The sequence below is a fragment of the Rutidosis leptorrhynchoides genome, chromosome 11, assembly GCF_046630445.1.
Source record: "Rutidosis leptorrhynchoides isolate AG116_Rl617_1_P2 chromosome 11, CSIRO_AGI_Rlap_v1, whole genome shotgun sequence".
In the NCBI taxonomy this organism is placed as follows: domain Eukaryota; kingdom Viridiplantae; phylum Streptophyta; class Magnoliopsida; order Asterales; family Asteraceae; genus Rutidosis; species Rutidosis leptorrhynchoides.
Window position 1 is genome coordinate 129,365,792 of NC_092343.1, and position 26,730 is coordinate 129,392,521.

At 31.1% G+C, this 26,730-nt stretch overlaps 1 protein-coding gene across 1 annotated transcript in view; it reads left to right on the forward strand.

The window, feature by feature from the left end:
• LOC139874939 (uncharacterized) overlaps positions 1 to 24,748 on the forward strand; it is a 216,794-nt gene extending 192,046 nt beyond the window's left edge. Inside the window, exons 3-4 of the mRNA XM_071862329.1 lie at positions 24,225 to 24,358; positions 24,515 to 24,748. Coding sequence (XP_071718430.1) covers positions 24,225 to 24,358; positions 24,515 to 24,748 — 368 coding nt within the window. The remainder of the gene's footprint in view (positions 1 to 24,224; positions 24,359 to 24,514) is intronic.
• Positions 24,749 to 26,730: the final 1,982 nt, after the last annotated feature.

A 26,730-nucleotide genomic window follows, 5' to 3' on the forward strand; every position in this document is an offset into this window, starting at 1 on the left:
CTAGCTAACTGTTAATTCCGTATTACCTTTTATTTATCGCAATTTATTTATCACAATTTATTTATCGCATTTTATTTATCGCAATTTTAATTTTCGCAATTTTATTTATCGTCATTTAATTTCTGTTATTTATTTTACGCACTTTAAATATCGGGACACGTATACAAGGTTTTGACATATCATATCGACGCATCTATATATATTATTTGGAATAACCATAGACACTCTATATGCAGTAATGCTGAAGTTAGCTATACAGGGTTGAGGTTGATTCTACAATAATATATATAGTTTGAGTTGTGATCGAGTCTGAGACATGTACACGGGTCACGATACGTATTAATTAATTCAAATATTATATATTAAACTATATATGAAATATTGGACTGCTAACTGTGGACTGTCAATATTGGACAATTAAAATGAATTAAAATGTTGATTATAACATATGAAACTAAACAATTCTTCAAGTTTGCCACTTGATTTCATCTTAAACCTCATTTGAATCTTGACGATTTCAATCTGCGTTCAAACCTTTCATGATTCTTGAAAATACCTCAATCGAGAGGATGAACCAACCGCACTTCATCTTCGGAAGGAAAGAATTATGCATATAGTTATGCACCTGAGAAACCCTCGGCAACTGAGTAAACGTTTAACACGTAGCTGTGCTAATTCATTTAGTGTTATTATCACCAAAATAACTTGGTGATTCCTTTCAAAGTAGCAAATTTTGTCACAGCTCTAACAAGATAACTTCGACTTTTCATTCGAAACAACCTTATTATAACCTTGATATATATGTGTACTCTTTTATTGTTACCAGAGAACCTTTTATATTCCACCATATTACCATCAGCGTTTATTCATTTAAAAACACAATTCTCTTGAAACCACCTCGGATTGATAACCGATGATTCAGATATCGTAGCATTAAATGCAGAGGAAACAGAAAAATGGTAGATGGTCTAAACGGCCAAAAGTTTGATGATAAAGAATGGAATGTTGGGAACGCTCGATAGAAAATTTAGTACTGAAAAACAGATTGAGCTAACCATGAAGGAGACCAAGGACAAATACAAGGACCAAACCCAATATTCAAAGAATCCAGGTAATTCTAGATCCGATGAAATCTTTAGAGAATATCTTGCTCCGAAGTCATGTTAAAATCTTGCGGAAAATTTTTCTTCACCAACCTTCGAACTTAGAAATTCCAAAATATCATCATAAATATCTTCGATATTTCTGAGGATATTTTCATAAATACTCTTGTCCAAAATTATCTACCTCTTCGTGTTTTATGTATTTCATTATATTGGAAACTTCCGTAAAATCTAAGTATAAATTATGAATGAATTGTGGATAAGTATTGGGAATTGAAGCATGAGTTAGTATAATATGATGGTGCTTAGCCAACGTGATTATATTACAGTAAGTCATGCTGAGTTTCTAAATGGAATGTGATGATTCACAGATTATAACGTCATCATGTGCCATGTTACACGACTCTTACATTCTACCTAACCTCCAAATAAATCAAGAACATATTTTCTTGATAGTTCTATCTTTTCTCTTGAATTCTGGTAATTTAACCAATTATCGTGTTATCTCTCTCTTAGAACATTAGTCATGTTCATTTGAAACCCTATAGTTATAAATTCTGGACCATTATTCGCTTGACTTAAAATCGAGAAGAGAAAACAAAAGGGTGGAACTCCAAAATATAAAGGAAATGAAGAGGGTGGATTTATAGTAAAATATCCGACAGAGCAATCGAGACAGATTACCGCATATAATTAAAGAGATCTTAACTTCCTTATTCGCCGAAGAATCAGATCTTATAGATTATGAAGATTTTCTCTAAATCCCTTAAATTCCGAAAAAATCAACAGTGACTACGTCACCGGTTAAGACAAACTTATATTTACTCAATTCACTATTTTGTGATAGCTTCACTCGTACTCTTCAAGTAATCGAATTATTTTATCTATATTACTCAATGATGACAAAACCCTATTTATCAACTCATATTCGTCATGAAAACATTTTTATTGTTATCCATGACTACCTCATTCAAATATCGGGACTAAATTTCTTTAACGGGTAGGTACTGTGACGACCCGGAAATTTCCGACCAAATTTAAACTTAATCTTTATATATTTCAGATACGATAAGCAAAGTCTGTAATGTTGAGTCTCAAAAATTTTGAACTATTTTCATACAATCAAATTAACTTCCACCATTTCCGACGATTCACGAACTATAACATGTAAATAAATAAAGACATATATATTTAAATATATAAATATATATAATACTTTGAAATATAGATGATTTAATATATGATAAAATAATATAAGAGATAATAAAATTTATTATATAAAATAGATCTATATATATACATAAAAAGTATATTAAATATATTTTGTGATTTCAAAGTTATTTAGTAAACAACGGTAACGCTCAATTGTAAATTCGATTAATAGTAAATGGGTTAGAAAGGAACTTATTTGGTTTTAAAATAAATGGTGATACGAAAATGAGTTATATAAGTTATAGGCTTGTTAAAAGTATATTTAGGACCTAATTATTTAATTTTAACACTTTTTATATTTTACCCATAAATGAGAGGGACAGTTGATGTAATTTTTATTTAACAAATTAAGGATCGAATTTTATACCATAATGATCAAAATAAATAAATATAGATAATCTATTAATTTGGAATTTTTCCGAATAATTTTATGCGTCACTGGTTATCAATGAAGCACGAAATTATATCCTTAATTATGGATGTCGACTGAATTGATAAAAAGTTATGATGGCTTTATTGTGATACTTCAATTCATCTCATGTACATGTTTAAATCTCCTACTTGATTATTCGATATTATTATATTATTATTGTTATTATTCCTTCTAACCACTAGTTAAAACCAATAATACATGGAGTAGATATTATAGATACATCTCTGCATATGGTCATTTAACGTTAACATCACCAACTTGATCAATCTAATTAATATTATATATATAACAGTATCTACCTATTCTACATTCATATACATATATACATATGTAAGGTTATAGATATATCAACACAAACCATCATATTTCATCTCGGTTAACCACCGAACTACCACATCACCTTCCATCACCTTAACACCAACCCTGCATCACCTATGTCGGAGCCACCCTCACCACCGTGGCCATCACTTCAGCAGATCACACTTCGCCACCTCCTCCTCTTTTGCCTTCTCTCTCGCAAAAACCCTCTTCACCACCTCAAACTTCTTCACCCATGAACCATCACTCCACCCACCTCACCACTTTCAGCCACCATAACTGAAGCATCACCACCACTTCACCATTCTCACCGCCATCATCCCTCTTTAGACTCTCTCTCTCTTCCATTCATAATCGAGAACAACCTGCTCGTCCTATTTTTTTTTTATTGTTCTATGTTTCTTTCTCATTCGTCGAAAACCCCGGCCACAGCCACTTCCACACCGAACCACCACAAACATCCTCTTTATTTTTTTATTTTTTTTTGTTTTGTTCCTGTCTCTTCTTTCTGTTCCGGTCGAAAAACATCAAGACTATTTCGAGACTGTTACTGCGTGTTTTCCTTTCTCCTTCCCGAATGATAACAACGATATAAATGTTGGGGCGATGGTGATGACAAACGTTGATGAATAGTTGTGACGAGGATCGAAGATGAGGGATGATGATCCGTTAACATTATGATAATGATGGTGGAAGACGTGATGATGATAGATGATATGATTCTGTTAAGATGATGTTTTACGATGAATATGATGATGATGGGTGAAAGAGACGATGAACAGTGATGATATATGGTGATGATGATGAAAATTCGATGATGATGATGTTGAACTGTATATGATGATGATGATGATGATGATGATTAAGAAGGTTGGCTACAACTTAAATAAAAAAAATTAATTATATTTTTTTTAAACCGCTGGTCCCTTTTTAAATCTGTATTGAGAATGAGATTTAGATGGGCTCCAATTAGATTATAGTTGGGCCAAAAATCTAATTTCGGTTGGGCCGTGATTAAAATTTTGCTGTTGGGCTCCTGAAGTAATTTGGGCCGAAGAGAATAGAATAAAATTAAACGGGTTCATATTATATCACAAAGACAAAAATGGTTGAGTGGTGTAGGGTGTTGTCAGGGTGAACGAGGGGTCGTGGGTTCGAGTCCGGTCTATGACAATTCTTTTTAGGAAGCGTATTCTTTAAGGTAGAACTTTCATTATTATTATTACTTTTATTATTATTATTACTATTACTATTACTATTACTATTACTATTATTATTATTATTATTATTATTATTATTATTATTATTATTATTATTATTATTATTATTATTATTATTATTATTATTATTATTATTATTATTATGTGAGAATTCAATATGATAATGGAAATTAAATTCAATATATTAATTAATAGAAGTACAGTTATTATAAGAAGATTAAGTTATGGCTGTAATTAAACTTATTATCATTATTATCATCAGTAGTAAAATTTTATAATCATAGTTATTATTATTTGTATTACTACTAATAGATATTTTTATATAAAAATACATTACAAGAATATTAATATCATATATCAATATAATTTTATTATTAACAAGATAGTAACTAAGTTATATATAAAATATATCAAATAATATATACATATATATATTTTTTATATATAAACCCTAATATAAACTATTATGTTATAATAAAAGATAAACATTAGTTAAATAAAAATATAAAAATTAATATATCTATATCTATATAACAAATAATTTAACAAGTATAGTATTAAAAATAATATATTTTATTCGATTACGATTATGTGTGTTAATATATATACAAATGATATAGGTTCGTGAATCCGAGGCCAACCCTGCATTGTTCAATATAGTCATATGTATTTTTACTACAAAATACAGTATGGTGAGTTTCATTTGCTCCTTTTTTATATATATTTTTGGGCTGAGAATACATGCAATATTTTATAAACTGTTTTACGAAATGGACACAAGTACTAAACTTAATTCTACGTGGGTTAGAATCACAAATATTCCCCTAGCTTGGTAACATTAATCTATTGGTTTATGAACTGGTAGGCGCGAATCCTATTGATAGATCTATCGGGTTTGACAACCCTACCCGGGCTAGTCGCGCTAGCATTTAACGGGTGTTTAGTACTTCGAGGTTAACGAAACGCACTTGATTCGGTGCAGATATTATTATACATCAGGGGTATTCATCATTATTATTGTTAAGGCTTGTTACCGGGTGCCCATGGTTATAGAATACTTTTATACACTTGCGAGTGTACGTATATTTATGGAAACTGAAATCTTGTGGTCCATTACTGTTATTGAAAGTATTATTTATGATAAACTTATGAACTCACCAACCTTTGGTTGAAACTTTAAAGCATGTTTATTCTCAGGTACGAATTAAGACTTCCGCTGTGCATTTGCTCATTTTAGAGACATTACTTGGAGTCATCTATGGCATATTTAGGTCAGTACCTCGCAATGAGACCAAATGTTGAAGACTTCATCCAGGTGGATTAGGACGGGCCTTGGAAACTTCATAACCTTTATCCTCATGAAAAATGCACCATTTATTCTCGTCAACCGCTAAGTGCGGCTGCATTGGTTTCGGCGGTGGGAAATGTTTGCTTACGTCCTCCGTCGCCAAGATTTCCTTGGGAGTTTTGGACAATGACTTTATCAAGCTTTCCTCTTCATGTGAAAACCTCTTAGAACCGTACCGTTCATACGGGCGATAGTTGTGGCGGTCACTAGACTTATGACTAGAGCGTCCGTAGTTTCCGCCGCTGCTACTACCGCTTCCCTTATATTTGCTGTTCGCGTGCCCCTTACCATTACCTTTGTCATCTTTATCGCTACGGTCCATTGACCTCTGTTCTCCGATGGCAGCATCAGCGAACTCCTCTGATCATACATAATCCCTCACCATCTTTACCGCCTCGACATACGTTTTTGGTAACTTACGCCGCATCGTTTTTACCAGAGATAAATGTCGAACCTGGAAGATCGCCATGATGTATGCAGAAATTTGTTGCGACTCCGGCAAATCTGGAATTTTCTGGCATTCCGCCGTGAAGCGGGTGGTAAAATTCATCAGAGACTCGCGTGGCCTCATTTTAATGTTATGCGCGTCCAGGTGAGTCAACTCGGTACGTTTAAAGTTCTGAAAGCGCTGCACGAACTTGGTCCAGAGGTTCGTAAAGCTGGTGATACTCAAAGCGGGTAACTTGGCGAACCACTCCCTCGCGACAGACTGAAGTTGTCCCGAGAACATGTGGCATGGGTTGTCCCAATGCTGTGTTTTGACAGCATGTTCAAATTGCTGTAAAAAGTCTTCCGAGTCTATGCTACCGTCATACATCCCCAGCGTGAAGGGGGTGGTAAGGACAGTGGGTAGCGGATGAGTGGCTATCTCTCGAGTGAATTTTTCCGACGTCGCGGAAACTTCGAATGGTCGTTTCACCTTGTCTCCGCCCATCATGGCGTACCAGTTATTCAGCATATTGTCCGCCACGTCTGGCTGTTCGACTTGGGCACTCATGGATTCCGGTGCGGCCAGGATCAAGTTCTGAATTAAATCGTTACGAGCCTCCTCCCTGGTCTTGCCGGAACTCTTACCAGCCTTCGACACTGAATGTGTAGAGCTTCGTGTGTCAAGGCCCGTCCTAATCCACCTGGACGAAATCTTCAACATTTGGTCCCATCGCGAAGTACTGACCTAAATATGCCATGAATGACTTCAAGTAATATCTTTCAAACGAGCAAATGCACAGCAAAAGACTTAATTTGTACCTGAGAATAAACATGCTTAAAAGTGTCAACCAAAAGGTTGGTGAGTTCATAGGTTTATCATAATAATCATTTCAATATATTAATAGACCACAAGATTTCCGTTTATAAATATATGTAGACTCGCAAGTGTATACAAGTATTCTATAAGTTGTAGGCACCCGGTAACAAGCCTTAACGTTCATGTTTTACCCTCTGAAGTACACCAGATCAGGTGTGTTTAAAATAACCTCGAAGTACTAAAGCATCCCATAGTCAGGATGGAGTTTGTCAGGCCCAATAGATCTATCTTTAGGATTCGCGCCTACCGTACATAGACAAGTAGTTTAATGTTACCAAGCTAAGGGTATATTTCTGGTTTAAACCCACGTAGAATTAGTTTTAGTACTTGTGCCTATTTCGTAAAACATTTATAAAACATCGCATGTATTCTCAGCCCAAAAATATATATTGTAAAAGCAATTAAAAAGGGAGCAAATGAAACTCACCATACTGTATTTTGTAGTAAAAATACATATGACTATATTAAACAATGCAGGGTTGACCTCGGATTCACGAACCTATATCATTTATATATATATATATATATATATATATATATATATATATATATATATATATATATATATATATATATATATATATATATATATTAACACATGTAATTGTAATCGAATAACTTATATACTATTAATGATATACTTGTTATTTTAATAAATTATATGTTATATGTATTAAATATAGTTTTATTTTATGTAACTGATCGTTAATTGGTAAAATAGTGTTAGTAATAATAAATAAAAAGTTGTATTATTTTATGATAATAATAATAATGATAATACTTAAAATAGTTATAGTAATAAAGATAGTTTTAATGATCATAAAATGATAATTTAAATAATTCTAATAATAATAATAATAATAATAAAAATATTAATTTTTAAATAAATAAAAAAAATAATCTTAATAAAAATGATAAAAATAATTATTAGTAATGATAATATTAAAAATGATAGTTTTAATAATACTAATAATAATATTAATAAAAACTACCTTTAATGCTTTCCTAAAAATAAAATACCTCAAGCAAGGCTCGAAACCGCGACCTCCCACTCACTCGCAACCCTCCTTAACCATGGATCCATGACTGTCTTTCTGATCTATAATATAAACTTAATATACTTAACCCAAAACCGGCTAGTCCAATCTGATAACATTGATCTCGGCCCAACTTCTCTTGGCCCAACCTTTAATAACCCAACTACTAAATCGTTTTAATCCTAATTAGATTTTTCGGCCCATCATCGAAACTAGTGGCCCAGCAGTTCTGTTGTTTATTTAAAAAGAATTTTGCCATGGCTGGGGATTGAACCCGCGACCACTTGGTTACACCCAACACCCTCAACCATTCATCTATCCTTGCATTTCTGATATAATTCGCACTATTATATTTTTAACAAATAAATTCGCTGTGTAATCATCTTCCTCAAGATCAATTCAACCAAGGATTAAACCAATTAACAACGAATCGCTTTTTAGGATTTAAATCTGAAATAAAAATAATTAATGGTTGGTTAACATAAAATAAAAATAAATAAAAAAAATAAAACAAGTATAATAGCTGTTGTCGCAGCTTTGTAAAAAAAAATATGTTTTCAACATCGAGTACATTTTGGACAAATTTTTCTACTTGAACTATCTTTTAAATGATCATTAGTATACACTAGCATCATCAATTTAACCTTAATCATAACAGATTACACTAATTCGTTTGAAGAAAAAATGTTTGCCTTTTTAAAACTAAAACTTTGACTTCGAAATTCAAATTCGTTTTGAGGAATTGGAACTTGCAATTTTGAAGAAAGTTTAAGTGGATGATTTATAACAACACTACATTATTAACTTTTGCAATTGATTTCTAATTCTAGTTTTTGAATAATTGAACCAAGAACATTATAAACTCTAAATTGGACTTTAATTTTTAAGTATTTTTAGATTATAATTACAATATGAAATATGTTTTAAATGATTCCTGAAAACTTTTTGAATACTCAATTTAATCTGAAACATCAAAAGAACTTCGAATTTCTTCATGAAGAAAATATTTGACTTTTTGATTTAAAAGTTTGACTTCAAAATTCATAATCAAAAGATTAAATTGAGTTATGAAAACTTACAGATAGTATATATGGATGATTCCTAAGAACTCTGCATTTATAGATTTTGACAATTGGTTCTAAATTGAATTATGGTGATCAATGAAGGCGGTTGTATGGTTTGGTGCTCGGCAAAGAAGAAAGAAATAGAATTGGAAAAGGTTTTTAGTTTCTCATATAAGAGTATACATATCTATTATGTATATAGATATAATATAATGTAAATATAAGAAGAAGATGATCACAAACAAACCAAAACAGTATCACACAAATAGTGGAGCAGTTGTTTCATTTAACTTACTCTACCGACACTTTGTCCCGGATGATTATATCGTGTCCATTGCTAAACAGTTAGCGTATAAAAGTGTTCCTAAAAATCCCAAATTTTTAGATTAAATAAAATTAATTATTTCACTCATTAACTGTTTGAAACCTGATCAAAAAGGTTCGATAATTATTTATTTTCTGTTCCAATTAATGTGTACGGAGTACTAATATTTAAACTTAAAATGTAAAAATATTTTTAACAAATCTAAAATCTTTGTAATCAATTTACAGTCCAACTTTTATTTCAACCCTTCATGAATATGTACAATATCTATATTAAAATTAACAAAACATCAACCGAGTGTTACAGACGTTTACTAATTAAGCTCGAAATCATTCATTTTCCATTTACTCTCTCTCTATATATAATCAGTTTTAAATAACCAGTCTTATCACATAGATATATATTATATATTTTTAAACAAATATATTTAATATTATTTTATATATTTACAAGTAGTATACATATTTATATATATATATATATATATATATATATATATATATATATATATATATATATATATATATATATATATATATATATATATATATCTATTTACAAATAGTTGTTCGTGAATCGTCGGGAATGGTCGAAGGTCAAATAAATATAGTTCAAAATTTTAAGACTCGACATTACAGACTTTGCTTATCGTGTCAAAAGTAATTAAAGATCAAGTTTAAATTTGGTCAGAAATTCCCGGGTCGTCACAGTACCTACCCGTTAAAGAAATTTCGTCCCGAAATTTGAGTGAGGTGGTCATGGCTAACAATAAAAATGTTTTCGTGACGAATATGAGTTGATAAATAGAGTTTTATCATCATTGAGTAATATGGATAAAATGATTCGATTAATCGAAGCGTATGAATGAAGCTATCACAAAAGAACGAGATGAAGAAATGGAGATTTTTCCATAACTTTTGACGTAGTCGCGATTGAATTCCGGAATTCAAGGGATTTAAAGAAAATCTTCGAAATCTAAATGATTTGATTTTTCGAAAATTAAGGAAATTAGGATCTTCTTTGATTAAATGCGATGATCTGTCTCGATTGCTTTGTCGGATATTTCACTATAAATCCATTCCCTTCTTTTCCTTATTTTCACAACTCACACTTTCTATTCTTTCTTCCTCAATTCATACTTTTGTTTCCTCTTCCTGATTTTAAGTCAAGCGAATAATGATTCCGAATTTGTAGGTATGGAGTTTCGAATGAACATGACTAATGTTCTAAGAGAGAAATTGTAATAGCACGATCTTGATTGGTTAAATTACCAGAATTCAAGAGAAAAGATAGAACTATAAAGAAATTATGTTCTTGATATGTTTATATATTAGATAGAATGTAAGAATCGTGCAACATGGCACATGATGACGTTATGATCTGTGAATCATCACGTTCCATTAAAAACTCAGCATGACTTACTGTAATATAATCACGTTAATCAAGTGTCATTATATTATACTAACTCATGCTTCAGTTCCCAACACTACTTCTAAAACATCCATATTTTAAATTCGAAGGTTTACAGAATATAGAAATTAAAACAGTTTCCTCTTATGATATAACACAGATAGCGCGGAGAGATAATTAATATCGGACGAGAATATTTATGAAGATGTCTTCAGAAATATTGAGGATATTTATAATGAAAGATATGATGATATCTTAGAATTTCTAATATCGTTGAATGATGATGAAGATTTGTCCGTAAAAATGTTGAGTCAGGAGCAAGGTATTCGTTAATGACTTCAGCAGATACTGAATTATTTGGATTCTTTGAAGGCTGGTTTTTAATGAACAAATATAATGGTTCTTCGGAGAGGCTTAAGTCAATGAGTAATAAAGTTGCTGGTAAGTTTACTGCTAATGTGGTGGAATATAAACGGTTCCCCGGTAACGATGATGAAGGGGTAATTTTTATAATAAAGTTTATTCGAAGGAAAAATTGAAGTTGATTTGCTGGAGCTGTGACAAAATTGGCTAATTTGAAAAAGAATTGCAATGCTATTTTCGGTAATAACAATACCAAAGGAGTTAGCACAGATACGTGTTAAACGTTTACTCAGGTTCCGAGTGTTTTCAGGTGCATGACTATATGCATAAATCTTTTCTTTCGTAGATGAAGTGCTGTTGGTTCATCCTCCCGATTGAGGTGTTTTCAAGAATTATGAAATGTTTGAACGCGGATTGGAATCGTCAAGATACAAATGAGGTTTAAGATAAAATCAAGTTACAAAGGATGAAATCAAGTGGCAAACTTGAAGAAATATTTAGTTTCATATATTATAATTAATATTTTAATTCGTTTTAATTGTCCAATGTTAGTAGTCCACAGTTAGAAATTCAATAATTCATATATAGTTTAATATATAATATTTGAATTAATTAATACGTATCGTGACCCATTGTATACATGTCTCAGACTCGATCACAACTCAAAGTATATATATTATTTGAGAATCAACCTCAACCCTGTATAGCTAACTCGAGCATTACCGCATATAGAGTGTCTATGGTTATTCCAAATAATATATATAGATGCGTCGATATGATATGTCAAAACCTTGTATGCGTGTCCCGATTTTTAAAGTGCGTAAAATAAATAACAGAAATTAAATGACGATAATTAAAATTGCGATAATTAAAATTGCGATAAATAAATTGCGATAAATAAAATGTAATCAGTTAGCTAGGAACAGTTAGCTAGGAACAATTAGCGCGGATTCTTAACAAAGTTTCTCATAGTTAATTTGTTTGTTTCAAACAAATTTTATTTTTGTCCAATGTTTTCTTCATTATGCCACTTGTGGGATTTTGATAGGTCAAAATCCAAATATGAAATTGAATAAAAATGGTTATTCTGCGGTGAACGGATATGTATATCCGTGGGTGTAAGTAGGATAGTATATGACTGTTGAATCAGATTCGAAGAATGTACATTGTAACTTATTAATGTGAAATCTAAATATTCCTCGGGTATTACCTACCCGTTAAAATAATTTCACCATTAACAGTTTGTACAAAAGAATTTTTAATTACAATCTTTATGAAAACATATATACATATATATTTTCTTCAGATGTAATCATGGATTTAAGGAATTAATATGATATTAATCTCATTTGATTTTATCATTAGAACAAGAATATATAATCTCTAAAACATTAGAGATTACATAATCACCATGTCGAACGAAGATCAATAATGTAGAATGATACGTAGAACGATGATTATGTTCGAGGTACATAATGAGATGTTGAGGCATGGATTGTTGATACTTGGGTTGTTGGTGGTACTGGTATTGATGTTGGTGCTGGTGCTGGTGATGTTGTTGAAGCTGGTAAGTTTTCCACCATATTCTCCAAAATTATTACTCAAGCGCGAAGCTCGTTGACTTCTTCCATTACTCAAGGATGATTGTTAGTCGGAACGAGCGGATGAGTAAGGTTTAGAATTTTAGATAGAATATAATCATGGCGAGATATTCGGGTAATGAGGCTGAAAATGGTGTTTCGGACTGGTTCACCGGTAAGTGCTTCAGGTTCTTTACCAAGAGGTGAATTCGGTTGATGGAAGGAATCGCTTTCTTCGCGTCTCCATCGGTTAAGTCGACTACGAACCCATCCTCAATTCATCCAGAATTGAAGATGACTAGTTTGGTTGATCCATTTCATTTACACTGCTTTCGGAGCTTAGGTGAATATCCATGTCGGAATAGCTGTTGGAATAACTATCGGAATAGCTATCGGAATCTGAGGGACTCGAGCTAGTTGAGGGATTCATCTCGTACGATCAGATGAAGAATTTTTAATAGGAATTAGATTATAGGATGTAGATTCGTATCCTGCAATACATAATTTACATATGCATATATAATACTAAAATCCCATAAGTTACGGAGGAATCTACGGAATATACTAGGCAAAGTTTACAGTAATAGATACGCTAAGATATGAATTTATCTATACACTGTCTATGCAATAGAGGCAGTAAGACGTGTCTAGACTAAGAATGATAAACAGGTAATTTTTGACACGAAATGATAAGCAAAAACTTTTGACAAGCAGACACGGTCGAAGTCCAGACTCACTAATACATCATAACAACTATCAGTTAGACACACTAATGCAAGACCTGGTTCTCTAAGACCTACGCTCTGATACCAACTGTCAAGGCCCGTCCTAATCCACCTGGACGAAATCTTCAACATTTGGTCCCATCGTGAAGTACTGACCTAAATATGCCATGAATGACTTCAAGTAATATCTTTCAAACGAGCAAATGCACAGCGGAAGACTTAATTTGTACCTGAGAATAAACATGCTTAAAAGTGTCAACCAAAAGGTTGGTGAGTTCATAGATTTATCATAATAATCATTTCAATATATTAATAGACCACAAGATTTCCGTTTATAAATATATGTAGACTCGCAAGTGTATAAAAGTATTCTATAAGTTGTAGGCACCCGGTAACAAGCCTTAACGTTCATGTTTTACCCTCTGAAGTACACCAGATCATGTGTGTTTAAAATAACCTCGAAGTACTAAAGCATCTCATAGTCAGGATGAGGTTTGTTAGGCCCAATAGATCTATCTTTAGGATTCGCGCCTACCGTACATAGACAAGTAGTTTAATGTTACCAAGCTAAGGGTATATTTCTGGTTTAAACCCACGTAGAATTAGTTTTAGTACTTGTGCCTATTTCGTAAAACATTTATAAAACAGCGCATGTATTCTCAGCCCAAAAATATATATTGCAAAAGCAATTAAAAAGGGAGCAAATGAAACTCACCATACTGTATTTTGTAGTAAAAATACATATGACTATATTGAACAATGCAGGGTTGATCTCGGATTCACGAACCTATATCATTTATATATATATTAACACATGTAATTGTAATCGAATAACTTATATACTATTAATGATATACTTGTTATTTTAATAAATTATATGTTATATGTATTAAATATAGTTTTATTTTATGTAACTGATCGTTAATTGGTAAAATAGTATTAGTAATAATAAATAAAAAGTTGTATTATTTTATGATAATAATAATAATGATAATACTTAAAATAGTTATAGTAATAAAGATAGTTTTAATGATCATAAAATGATAATTTAAATAATTCTAATAATAATAATAATAATAATAAAAATATTAATTTTTAAATAAATAAAAAAAATAATCTTAATAAAAATGATAAAAATAATTATTAGTAATGATAATATTAAAAATGATAGTTTTAATAATACTAATAATAATATTAATAAAAACTACCTTTAATGCTTTCCTAAAAATAAAATGCCTCAAGCAGGGCTCGAACCTGCGACCTCCCACTCACTCGCAACCCTCCTTAACCATGGCTCCATGACTGTCTTTCTGATCTATAATATAAACTTAATATACTTAACCCAAAACCGGCTAGTCCAATCTGATAACATTGATCTCGGCCCAACTTCTCTTGGCCCAACCTTTAATAACCCAACTACTAAATCGTTTTAATCCTAATTAGATTTTTCGGCCCATCATCGAAACTAGTGGCCCAGCAGTTCTGTTGTTTATTTAAAAAGAATTTTGTCATGGCTGGGGATTGAACCCGTGACCACTTGGTTACACCCAACACCCTCAACCATTCATCTATCCTTGCATTTATGATATAATTCGCACTATTATATTTTTAACAAGTAAATTCGCTGTGTAATCATCTTCCTCAAGATCAATTCAACCAAGGATTAAACCAATTAACAACTTTTTAGGATTTAAATCTGAAATAAAAATAATTAATGGTTGATTAACATAAAATAAAAATAAATAAAAAAAATAAAACAAGTATAATAGCTGTTGTCGCAGCTTTGTAAAAAAAAATATGTTTTCAACATCGAGTACGTTTTGGACAAATTTTTCTACTTGAACTATCTTTTAAATGATCATTAGTATACACTAGCATCATCAATTTAACCTTAATCATAACAGATTACACTAATTCGTTTGAAGAAAAAATGTTTGACTTTTTAAAACCAAAACCTTGACTTCGAAATTCAAATTCGTTTTGAGGAATTGGAACTTGCAATTTTGAAGAAAGTTTAAGTGGATGATTTATAACAACACTACATTATTACTTTTTGCAATTGATTTCTAATTCTAGTTTTTGAATAATTGAACCAAGAACATTATAAACTCTAAATTGGACTTTAATTTTTAAGTAGTTTTAGATTATAATTACAATATGAAATATGTTTTAAATGATTCCTGAAAACCTTTTGAATACTCAATTTAATCTGAAACATCAAAAGAACTTCGAATTTCTTCATGAACAAAATATTTGACTTTTTGATTTAAAAGTTTGACTTCAAAATTCATAATCAAAAGATTAAATTGAGTTATGAAAACTTACAGATAGTATATATGGATGATTCCTAAGAACTCTGCATTTATAGATTTTGACAATTGGTTCTAAATCGAATTATGGTGATCAATGAAGGCGGTTGTATGGTTTGGTGCTCGGCAAAGAAGAAAGAAATAGAATTGGAAAAGGTTTTTAGTTTCTCATATAAGAGTATACATATCTATTATGTATATAGATATAATATAATGTATGTTATAAAATATCTAGATTGTGTTATAAAATATCTAGATTGGATGTTAATTTTATTATTATTATATTTCTTGCATAGTAATATTTTATACTATAAATAGACATGTATGGTAACCATTTAAGGTGCACCATTTCTCTTGAAATATCAATATCAATATTTCTTCTCTCCTTCTTCTCTCTTTTTCTCTCTTTGTTCTTATAACCATTAAAGGTAGTTATAAGCCTACTGAATTATAACACGTTATCAGCACGAAAAGCTTAGTGTAATTAAAAGATATCTCAAACGATCACGAATCACTAATCAAGGTATGAAATTATTAATAATTTTCAGACTCGAATATATCAAATTTTGGACTACTAACATTTATATTTATGTTATTTAAGTTATATATGGTCGGTTATACCAACTGAATTATATTTCTGTAATCTAACTTTTACTAACTTCACTAACATTTATATTTATGTTATTTAAGTTATATATGGTCGGTTATACCACCTGAATTATATTTCTGTAATCTAACTTTTACTAACTTCACTAACATTTATATTTATGTTATTTAAGTTATATATGGTCGGTTATACCACCTGAATTATATTTTCTATAATCTAACTCTTATTAACTTCACTAACATTTATATTTATGTTAATAAGACCTCATGATTGTACGCAACACGTTATTTGACAACACGGTACTTTATGTACGCAACACGTCATTTGACAACACGGTACCATGGGTCGAGATTAATTCCGATCAATACGAATACGACGGGGTCTTTATATGTTATCTAACATTTATGATTACTTATGCAATTAATCATTATTTATTTCATGCATACTAATGTTTATTCTTAAATTTATAATTTTAAAAGTTAAAATAAAAAAATAGTTTGTATTTTTATTAAAAGTAAATCTTAAAAGTTAAAATAAGAAAAAGTAGTTTGTACTTTTATTAAAAGTAAATCTTAAAAGTTAAAATACAAAAAGTAGTTTGTATTTTTATTAAAAGTAAATCTTAAAAGTTAAAATAAGAAAAAGTAGTTTGTATTTTTATTAAAAGTATATCTTAAAAGTTAAAGTAAGAAAAAAAAAGGGGATGGTAAAATAGAATAGTTTTTTGTCAAAAATGAAGTATTGAAAATGAAGTGGTCTACTTCTATAACTAAAAAATATATATATACTTTTATCAAATGAATTTTTTTGTGGCCGACAATTTCAAACACGAGTCCGTGTTTAGTTTATCAAGAATATCTCTTGCTTTGGTGAAAGGTCACGATCACGATATCAGGTGTTGTGAAAGAATTAAAAAAATTGGTCAAGTGTTCTTTTAAAAACTAGAAAAAAAAATTTAAACAAAAAGTTTTTTTTATATATTTATAATTTACGGGTAACGTAAAAAAAAGGAAGTTTTTTTTAAAAAAAAAAAACAAAGAAAGTGTTTAAATGAGTTTTACAGAAAGGGGGAAAGCAAAGTAAAAAAAAAACTTTTTTCCAAACAAAGGTAAATGAAAGTAGGACTTAATACAAGAAAAAAGTAAACATCTCCTAGACGTGATAAAATCTATCAATGATAAGTATTAGACTTGATGAGCTAAATGTGACAAAAATGTTTCAACATGTCTTATGTTAATTTTCTAAAATAAGTTATTATTATTCCGAGTTTAACACATATACATATGTTAATTAAAAACAACCTTTTTGTTCTTATGTAGTGTTGGGTTGCAATTTTGGTTGTATGCCATAATTCCATCCAGTAGAGTGACAATAGAAAACTTTTGATGATAATCAATAAAAAACTTTTTTTCAAACTTGTCAAATGTTTTGTTAAAAACGTGACCGTTGAAAAAAGGAGGTTGAATAATAAAACTTAAAAAACAAATTATTTTTTTAAGAGTGTGCATCAAAATGGCCCGTTTAATAATGGGGAGTAAAAATATAGTCAAATTGTTTCAACGAACAAGGGTTCAATTGGATGTCTCTTAAAAAAAAATCCGCGGGTACGGGTGATGGATTCAATGGATCCGCATCCACGACCCGCGGGTGCTATCCCTAATTGTGACAAGTACAAATCAACTAAAAGTCTAAAAAATAAATGCTCTTATAGGGACCAAATGTTCACAATAATTGCCTAAGCTAGATATGAAACAAATAGTTCATAAAAAAAAAAAAAAAGGTCGTTGTGCGTTTTCGGGATGATAGCCGAAATACACTTACAAAAGTAGGTCAGCCTTCAATTCTTTATGGCCATATCAACGTAGATCAATAAAATCATTTATGGTTTTGATAAAAGATTAATTAAAAATTAATTGTTTTTTTGGTCTTGGATTCTCGGTAACAAAAGCAAAGGTTGTTTTTGGTTGCCACAACAAACAAGACAGAGGTTGTTGACTTTTGTTGTTAAACATGGCACAAGTGAACAATAACAATAGATTATTGTTTTTGAAAAGAATAATGATGCGTTAATTTTATTGTATAAAATAAAATTAAAGAAAATGGTTTTCATTGATGACTATGAACAAACGCAAACAAAGTGTTTGTGGTATTTGGTGATTAAAAAAAAAAGTGCATCTAAAGCTTCTACTGAAAATAATATGCATCTAAAGCTTCTACTGAAAATTAATGTGCAAGGTACAACGAATAACTATATGGTCAAATTCATTTGAGCCTTCGGAGTCACAAGTATATGATGTATATATATATTACTCAATTAACAAAATAGTAAATCTAAATTAATTCATATGAATAGTAAAACGAAATTAATTAATTTACTATTCACATAAAAAAGCGCATATGATAAAAAGCGAATATGATGAAAAGCACAACGCATATGATGAAAATCGCATATGATTAAAAGCGCATATGGTGAAAAACACAGCGCATATGATTAAAAGCGTATATGGTGAAAAGGATATATGATAAAAAAAAAACACATATGGTGATTTATAAAAAAAAAAAAAAAAAACACATATGGTGATTAATGGAAAGCACATATGGTGATTAATGAAAAGTATATTGTGAAAAAGAATCACAAATGTTTCTTGAAAGAATTCAAGGTAAGATATATGAACCAATTCATCCATCATGTGAACCATTTTGATATTTCATGGTTCTAATAGACGCATCTAGCGGATGGTCTCATATTTGTATGTTATCAAGCCGTAATATGGCATTTGCAAAGTTTCTTGCACAAATTATTAAATTGAGAACACATTATTCTGATTACACCATTAAAAGGATGAGACTTGATAATGCTGGTGAGTTAACATCTCAAGCATTTAATGATCATTATATATCTACAGGGATTGTTGTTGAACATCCAGTTGCTCATGTGCATACACAAAATTGGTTTAGCTGAATCAATAGATAAACGCTTACAGCTAATAACTAGACAATTGATAATGAGTACAAATCTCTCAATATTTATATGTGGACATGTAAATTTACATGCTGCGACATTAATTCGCATTATACCATGTGGAAGTCGTAAATATTTTCACTTAATACTTGATTTTGGCCAAGAGCCAAATATTTTCTACCTTAAAACATTGGTTGTGCAGTGTATGTTCCAATTGTATCACCACAACACAATAAAATGGTTCTTCAAAGAAAGATGATAATATATTTTGGATATAAAACATCTTCAATCATAAGATATATTGAACCCATGATGGGTGATGTTTTTACAGCACGTTTTGCTGATTGTCATTTTAATAAAACATTGTTCCCTAGATTAGGGGGAGAAATAAAAATAAAAAATAAAATGATGCTTCATGATGTGAACATCAATTAAGGTATATTGAACTCGCACAAAAGAATGTGAAACGAAAGTTCAAAAATAATGCATATGCAAGAACTTGCAAATTAATTACTTTATGCATTTACAGATATAAAAAAGTGACTAAATCATATATACCAGCGATAAATTCTCCAGCTCGAACTGAAATTCCAAAAGCTGGCAATAATGTCACTGTTGAGTCTTTGCCACGCATCAAACGTGGAAGATCAATTGGTTTCGAAGATAAAAATCCTCGAAAAAGAAAATCAGCTGATAATGAGGTAAGAGAAAGTGTTCAAGAAGAACCACAAATCAATATTCCTTCTGCAGAGGATATTGATAAATGTAAATACTAAAATTGCGATAAATTATGCAATATTATGGAACCGAAATGAAACTAAAATCTCTATGAGATATTTTCATATAATGTTACAATGACATCATGAATAAAGATGATGATCTGGAACTAAAATCTGTCATTGAATATACAAAATGGACATGATTGAGCTCAATGGAAAGGAGCAATAAGAGCTGAATTAGAATCGCTCGATAAAAGAAAAGTTTTCGGATCAATCGTTATCACTTTTAAAGATGTGAAACGTATGGGATACAAATGAATTTTTATCCGAAAAGAAATGTGCAAATGAAGTTACAAGGCAAAACTAGACTTGTAACTCAATATTTCCCACAAAGACCAGAAATGAATTAGGAGGAAAAATTATCCTCCTATAATGGATACAATTACTTATTAGATACTTAATCAACCTGGTAGTTATTTAAATGCATCTCATGAATGTTGTTACTACTTATCTGTATGGATCACTTAATAGTGATATATATGAATATACCTAAAGGGTTAAGGTATCATAAGCATCTAATGTAAAACCCAAGGGAATATATTCCATTAAATCACAAAGATTTCTAAGTGGGTTTATACAAACGGGACGTATGTGGTATAACCGATTAAATGACTACTTGATAAAAAAAAGGGTATAAATATAAACTTATTTTGCACGTATGTTTTATAAAAACAATGTTCGGATATGAGATCGTAGTTGTTTATGTCAATGTTCTTAACATCATATGAACAAATAAAGAGATCTATGAAATCATTCAACTTCTAAAGAATTATTTTGAAATGAAAGATCTTGAAAAAACCAAGTATTACCTTGGATTGCAAATTGAGCATATGCCTAATGGTTTACTTGTACATCAAACAACTTATACCGAAAAGATTTTAAAACATTTTTTTTTTAAAGACAAACTCATTGTTGTTAGATCACTCAATATTGACACTGATCTATTTCATCCCTGCGAAGATCATGAAAATTTTAACAGATCGGAAGTTCTATATTTTAGTGCAATTGAGGTTCTTATGTATCTTATAGATTATACAAGATCTGACATTTCTTTTGCAGTTAATTTGTTGACAAGGTTCAGCTCAGCCCCTACCAAAAGACATTGGAATGGGATCAAACAAATAGTTTGATACCTTCGGGGAACTACTGATTTATAATTATTTTATTCTAACAACTCGAAACAAGATTTGTTTGGTTATACAGATGCAGATTATTTATCCGATCTACATAAAGCTAAATCTCAAACTGGATATGTATTCCTAAATGGAGGCACCGCAATATCATGACGTTCTCAAAACAAACACTTTTTGCAACATCATCAAATCATGCCGAAGTGATTGCATTACATGAAGCTACTCGGGAATGATTTTAGTTAAGATCAATGATACAAATCATTATTGATTCTTGTGGACTAGAACGCTATAAAAGCGTAACAACTATCTATGAAGATAATACAGCTTACATAATACAAATGAAAGAAGAGTATCAAAAATGACAGAACAAAACATAAATGCTGACGAGGCGCTAAAGCTATAAACGGTCTTAACGGTCATAAGTTTGATGGAAAAGAATGGTATATTGGTAAGGCTCAGAAAAAGACTGAAAGGGAATAGGAACTGAAACAACAGTTTGAACAAACCATGAAGGAGACTGTAGACAAATCACGAGGGCCAAACTTGTACATAAAAGATTTAGATGATACAGTTTCAGATGAAAACCTCAGATTTTTCTCATATACTCAAGATATCGTAAAAGACAACCAGATTAAAATGAGATACGTTCAATCAACAACTCTGCTGATCTTTATACCAAAGCACTGCTAACTGCTATTTTCAGAACACACGTTCATAATATTGGCATGAGGCATGTTCAGAAGATGTAACAACTCAGGCGTTGCCTACTTGAGGGGGAGTCAACTTTATGCTGCACTCTTTTTTCCTTAGCTAAAGTTTTATCCCAATGAGTTTTCTTTAGCAAGGTTTTTAACGAGGCAGTACTAGTTATTCTCTAATAAAATTGTCATCCAAGGGGGAATGTTATAAAATATCTAGATTGTGTTATAAAATATCTAGATTGGATGTTAATTTTATTATTATTATATTTCTTGCATAGTAATATTTTATACTATAAATAGACATGTATGGTAACCATTTAAGGTGCACCATTTCTCTTGAAATATCAATATCAATATTTCTTCTCTCCTTCTTCTCTCTTTTTCTCTCTTTGTTCTTATAACCATTAAAGGTAGTTATAAGCCTACTGAATTATAACAATGTAAATATAAGAAGAAGATGATCACAAACAAACCAAAACAGTATCACACAAATAGTGGAGCAGTTGTTTCATTTAACTTACTCTACCGACACTTTGTCCCGGATGATTATATCGTGTCCATTGCTAAACAGTTAGCGTATAAAAGTGTTCCTAAAAATCCCAAATTTTTAGATTAAATAAAATTAATTATTTCACTCATTAACTGTTTGAAACCTGATCAAAAAGGTTCGATAATTATTTATTTTCTGTTCCAATTAATGTGTACGGAGTACTAATATTTAAACTTAAAATGTAAAAATATTTTTAAAAAATCTAAAATATTCGTAATCAATTTACAGTCCAACTTTTATTTCAACCCTTCATGAATATGTACAATATCTATATTAAAATTAACAAAACATCAACCGAGTGTTACAGACGTTTACTAATTAAGCTCGAAATCATTCATTTTTCATTTACTCTCTCTCTATATATAATCAGTTTTAAATAACCAGTCTTATCACATAGATATATATTATATATTTTTAAACAAATATATTTAATATTATTTTATATATTTACAAGTAGTATACATATTTATATACATATATACATATATATATATATATATATATATATATATATATATATATATATATATATATATATATATATATATATATATATATATATATATATATATATATATATATATATATCTATTTACAAATAGTTGTTCGTGAATCGTCGGGAATGGTCGAAGGTCAAATAAATATAGTTCAAAATTTTAAGACTCGACATTACAGACTTTGCTTATCGTGTCGAAAGTAATTAAAGATCAAGTTTAAATTTGGTCGGAAATTCCCGGGTCGTCACATCGTGGTTGAGCTTTGGACATGCCGGTGGGCCTTTCGCCGCCTTTGGACATGAGTGAAGGCAAAACGAACTCTCCTTTTGCCAGGAAGCGTATGGCTTCTTCGCTGTCGATGGGTTTGAGCTGACCTACATTCGTTTCTAGGGTTCTTGCCCCCTCCGCATCACGCCGGTTGGTTTCGTCTTCATCAACGTCAAACTGAAACCTGGTGCGTTTGGTGGAATCATTTGGAGTCTCAAAAGTGCTATCGTCGTTAGGCTTCAAAGGATCATATGGTTCTTTGCCAGCGTTGGTAGTTGGTGATGGGTTGGAACCTCCTGTCATCTTGTACGAAAGTGTTGATCAAAGGGTCCCACGAATGGCGCCAAATGATCGAACCAAAATTGTTCGATTCGAGTGCAGGTGAATAGAATGGAATCTAACCTTCAGAAGTGGTTCCTCCGGCTGAATGGGATATGAAGGGTGTGGTGTTGTTTGTCTTTTGTCGAGCCTCCAAGGTAAGCTTGAAGAGAAGATTAGTGTGTGCAAGTTGATTAATTGATTGATTGATTGATTGATTAGCCTTTAAATGAGTCCTGGGGGTGCTATTTATAGATTGATAATTGACGGTTATGCATAATAACCACTATAATAGCACCCACGATCCATAACTGCCACTAGAACCTTCTAATCATGCCTACAACCTACTCCACGTTCTCCACGTTCCTGAAATATAGGGTTATAGTCCAGTTCAGCAATACCAAGTCAACCTCGTGAGGACGTCACGTTACCAGTCACGTGGAGGTGACTTGAATACACAAGTTTGACCTTTTAACTGCACATCACGTTGCTTCACGTGACACAGCCTTAGGTTCCCGACAGGCTCGTGTGCCAGACGTCATGCGTTACACGTGACTAGGCACGTGACGGGGCATGACGTGACGTACGTCATTATTAATGTATTAAGAAGGTGTATTTGTAGTTTGATTTTGTGATTAGATTCGATTGTGTAGATAGTGCGTTTCAAATGTGCGTATGAGTGTTTCGATAGAAGGAGACATCCTGAAGATAAAAGTAATTGTGTTGAGAGTTGTAATATTCCTGATCTTCAAGCTCAGAAGCTCGTTAAAGCCGAAATGGCTAAGTTTCAGGTAATTTCGCAATAGTCTATACTTTCGTAATGTTATTGAGTTATTTTCTTAACCTAGCATTTTCTACTCTTATTTGCATCTGTTAACTAAAATAAACTCAAAATTATGTGAGTATCCTTAATATTATCTTTACTGGTGTTGATAAATCACTTTCAGGAACGATTGACTCGGTCAATTGGTGTATGCCAAAAAGAATTCTTTCGTGCAAAGCTCGAAAACAGAAAGCTCGAAAACAGCATGACTGATGTAATAAAGAGTATGGAATCATGTGTTAACCAGTCTTTCAAAGAAAACCTCAACTTATTGCCACATTTAGTTGCAAAGTTTAAGGCCTCTGTTGCCATCGAACCTTTAAATGAGTGTTACTGTACTTGTTTATTGTGGGGTTAAACTATTTTTGATTATTTTGATTTATCCTACATTATATCATACCAGCTACTTCAACTTTAATAATTTAGACCTCTAGGAAATAGTACTGGATGAATGTAACTGTACATGTTTATTGTGGGCAACCTGTATGGTTTTAGCATAATTTACTAGTATACTAGTGTCACTTTACAAGCCTTTGAGTTTAAATAAAATATGGTTTCTAGTAGTAGTTCCAGGTGGTGATTGAGGTGGTTTCAGGTTGTGGTGTGTTGTGGCGTGGTGTTAGGTGGTGGTTTTGGATGTTTTTAGAAGTGTTTTATAGGTCGTGGTGTTAAGGCCAGTCGGGATCTAGGTATTAGATTGTTATGGTTGTATTAAAGGTGTGTTGGGTTATTTCATGGTTAGTTCGGTGGAGTAATTTTTATAATCGTGGTTTCTTGTTAATTTAGTGGTTCGTGGGAATGTTGGTTATAGTTTTACAATCTTGGTTTCTTTCTCAGCTAACATTTCTAGTTTTCTACATTTCATGATAATACTATTTAGTTAAATTGTTTGATTGAAACTATTTGGTTTAAGGATTCAGTCAGTTTTGTCACACTTATCATAAGTTGGTTGTGGTTGGTTTTTTTCCTGTTTACATGCTTTCTTTTTTCCCCTCTACATGTTTTTTCTACATGATTAAGTGGTCTTGTGTAGTATTTATTGGATGTCGGATCGTTTTCTAGATTGTTGTATTGTGGTCATATTTGTTGTACTTTTTGAGGTTGGTTGTTGAATCGAGTGCTAAGGTCTTTCATAAATTGAAATGTAGTTCGTGAAATCGTGTTTGTTAAAGTTATCATGTAGGATTGCAGTAATTACTAGCGTCTTGCTAATTTATATTTATTTATAAATTTGTTGCCTTCAAAAAAAATGTATTGGATTAAGCAAGTATATGTAGTTTCAACTTATTTACCAACTAGGTCATGCATGTTTGTTTTTTATTTTTCAAGTCCACAATTGATAACATGTAATGTCTTTTATAAATAACTAAAGTTACCATTTTAACATGCTAATGACTCACTTATGTCAATTCTGAAAACGTAAGGCTGGTTTTAACCCGGCGTCACTTTTACTCCGTCATCCCACATGGCAGCTTGTTTGACACCCTTGACGCCCCTAACGCGGTGTCAAAATTTGACTCCCGGGGTGTCAGTCGGAAATTTTACGGAAGTGTCAAATTTGTTTCAGGCAATCAGATTTTACCACATATTTTTATATATTATTAATTAATAAATTTTATACCCAACTACCAATAATATTTTACCACATCACCCACCACAAATTTAACCCTCAAATTTGACCTTCCCCTTTAAACAACTTCACCACTTGACCTTGCCACATCACTAAAAAGTACATCACTTGCTTTAACATCACAATTACGGTTAGGAATAGTCTAATTACTTTATGAAATTCATATTAAAACTTATTTATTTTCATGAAATTAAAAACAAACATATCCAAATAATAAAATAACGCGCAGTCGCGCATTAATTTATTATACAGAGCAGTTACCTCATAACGTTAGTGTACAATACATCTATGCACTTAACAATAATTACATAAAAATCTTAAGTTATATTGAATTAAATCTTTCTAAAATATCAAAATTAGTTTGTTAATTACATTAAAATAATTACTACAAAAAAGTTTTCATTTTGTGACACTTGCTTAGTTTTTAACGCCTTAAAATGTGAATAATTTAACATGTTTTTGACACCCATAAGTGTCACAAAGTTTTTGACACTTAAAAGCGTCAAAAAAAAAAACTCATCAACACTTAAAAGTGTCAAAAAGTTAATAATTGTTGACACCATATTTTTTGACACTTCAAATTTTTGACACCATATTTTTCCACGCTTCCAACTTTGTGACACTTATAGATGTTAAAAACATGCGAATTTATTCATATAGTTTAGCGTCAAAAATAATGGAAGCGTCAAAATGTGAACATTTATTTGTAG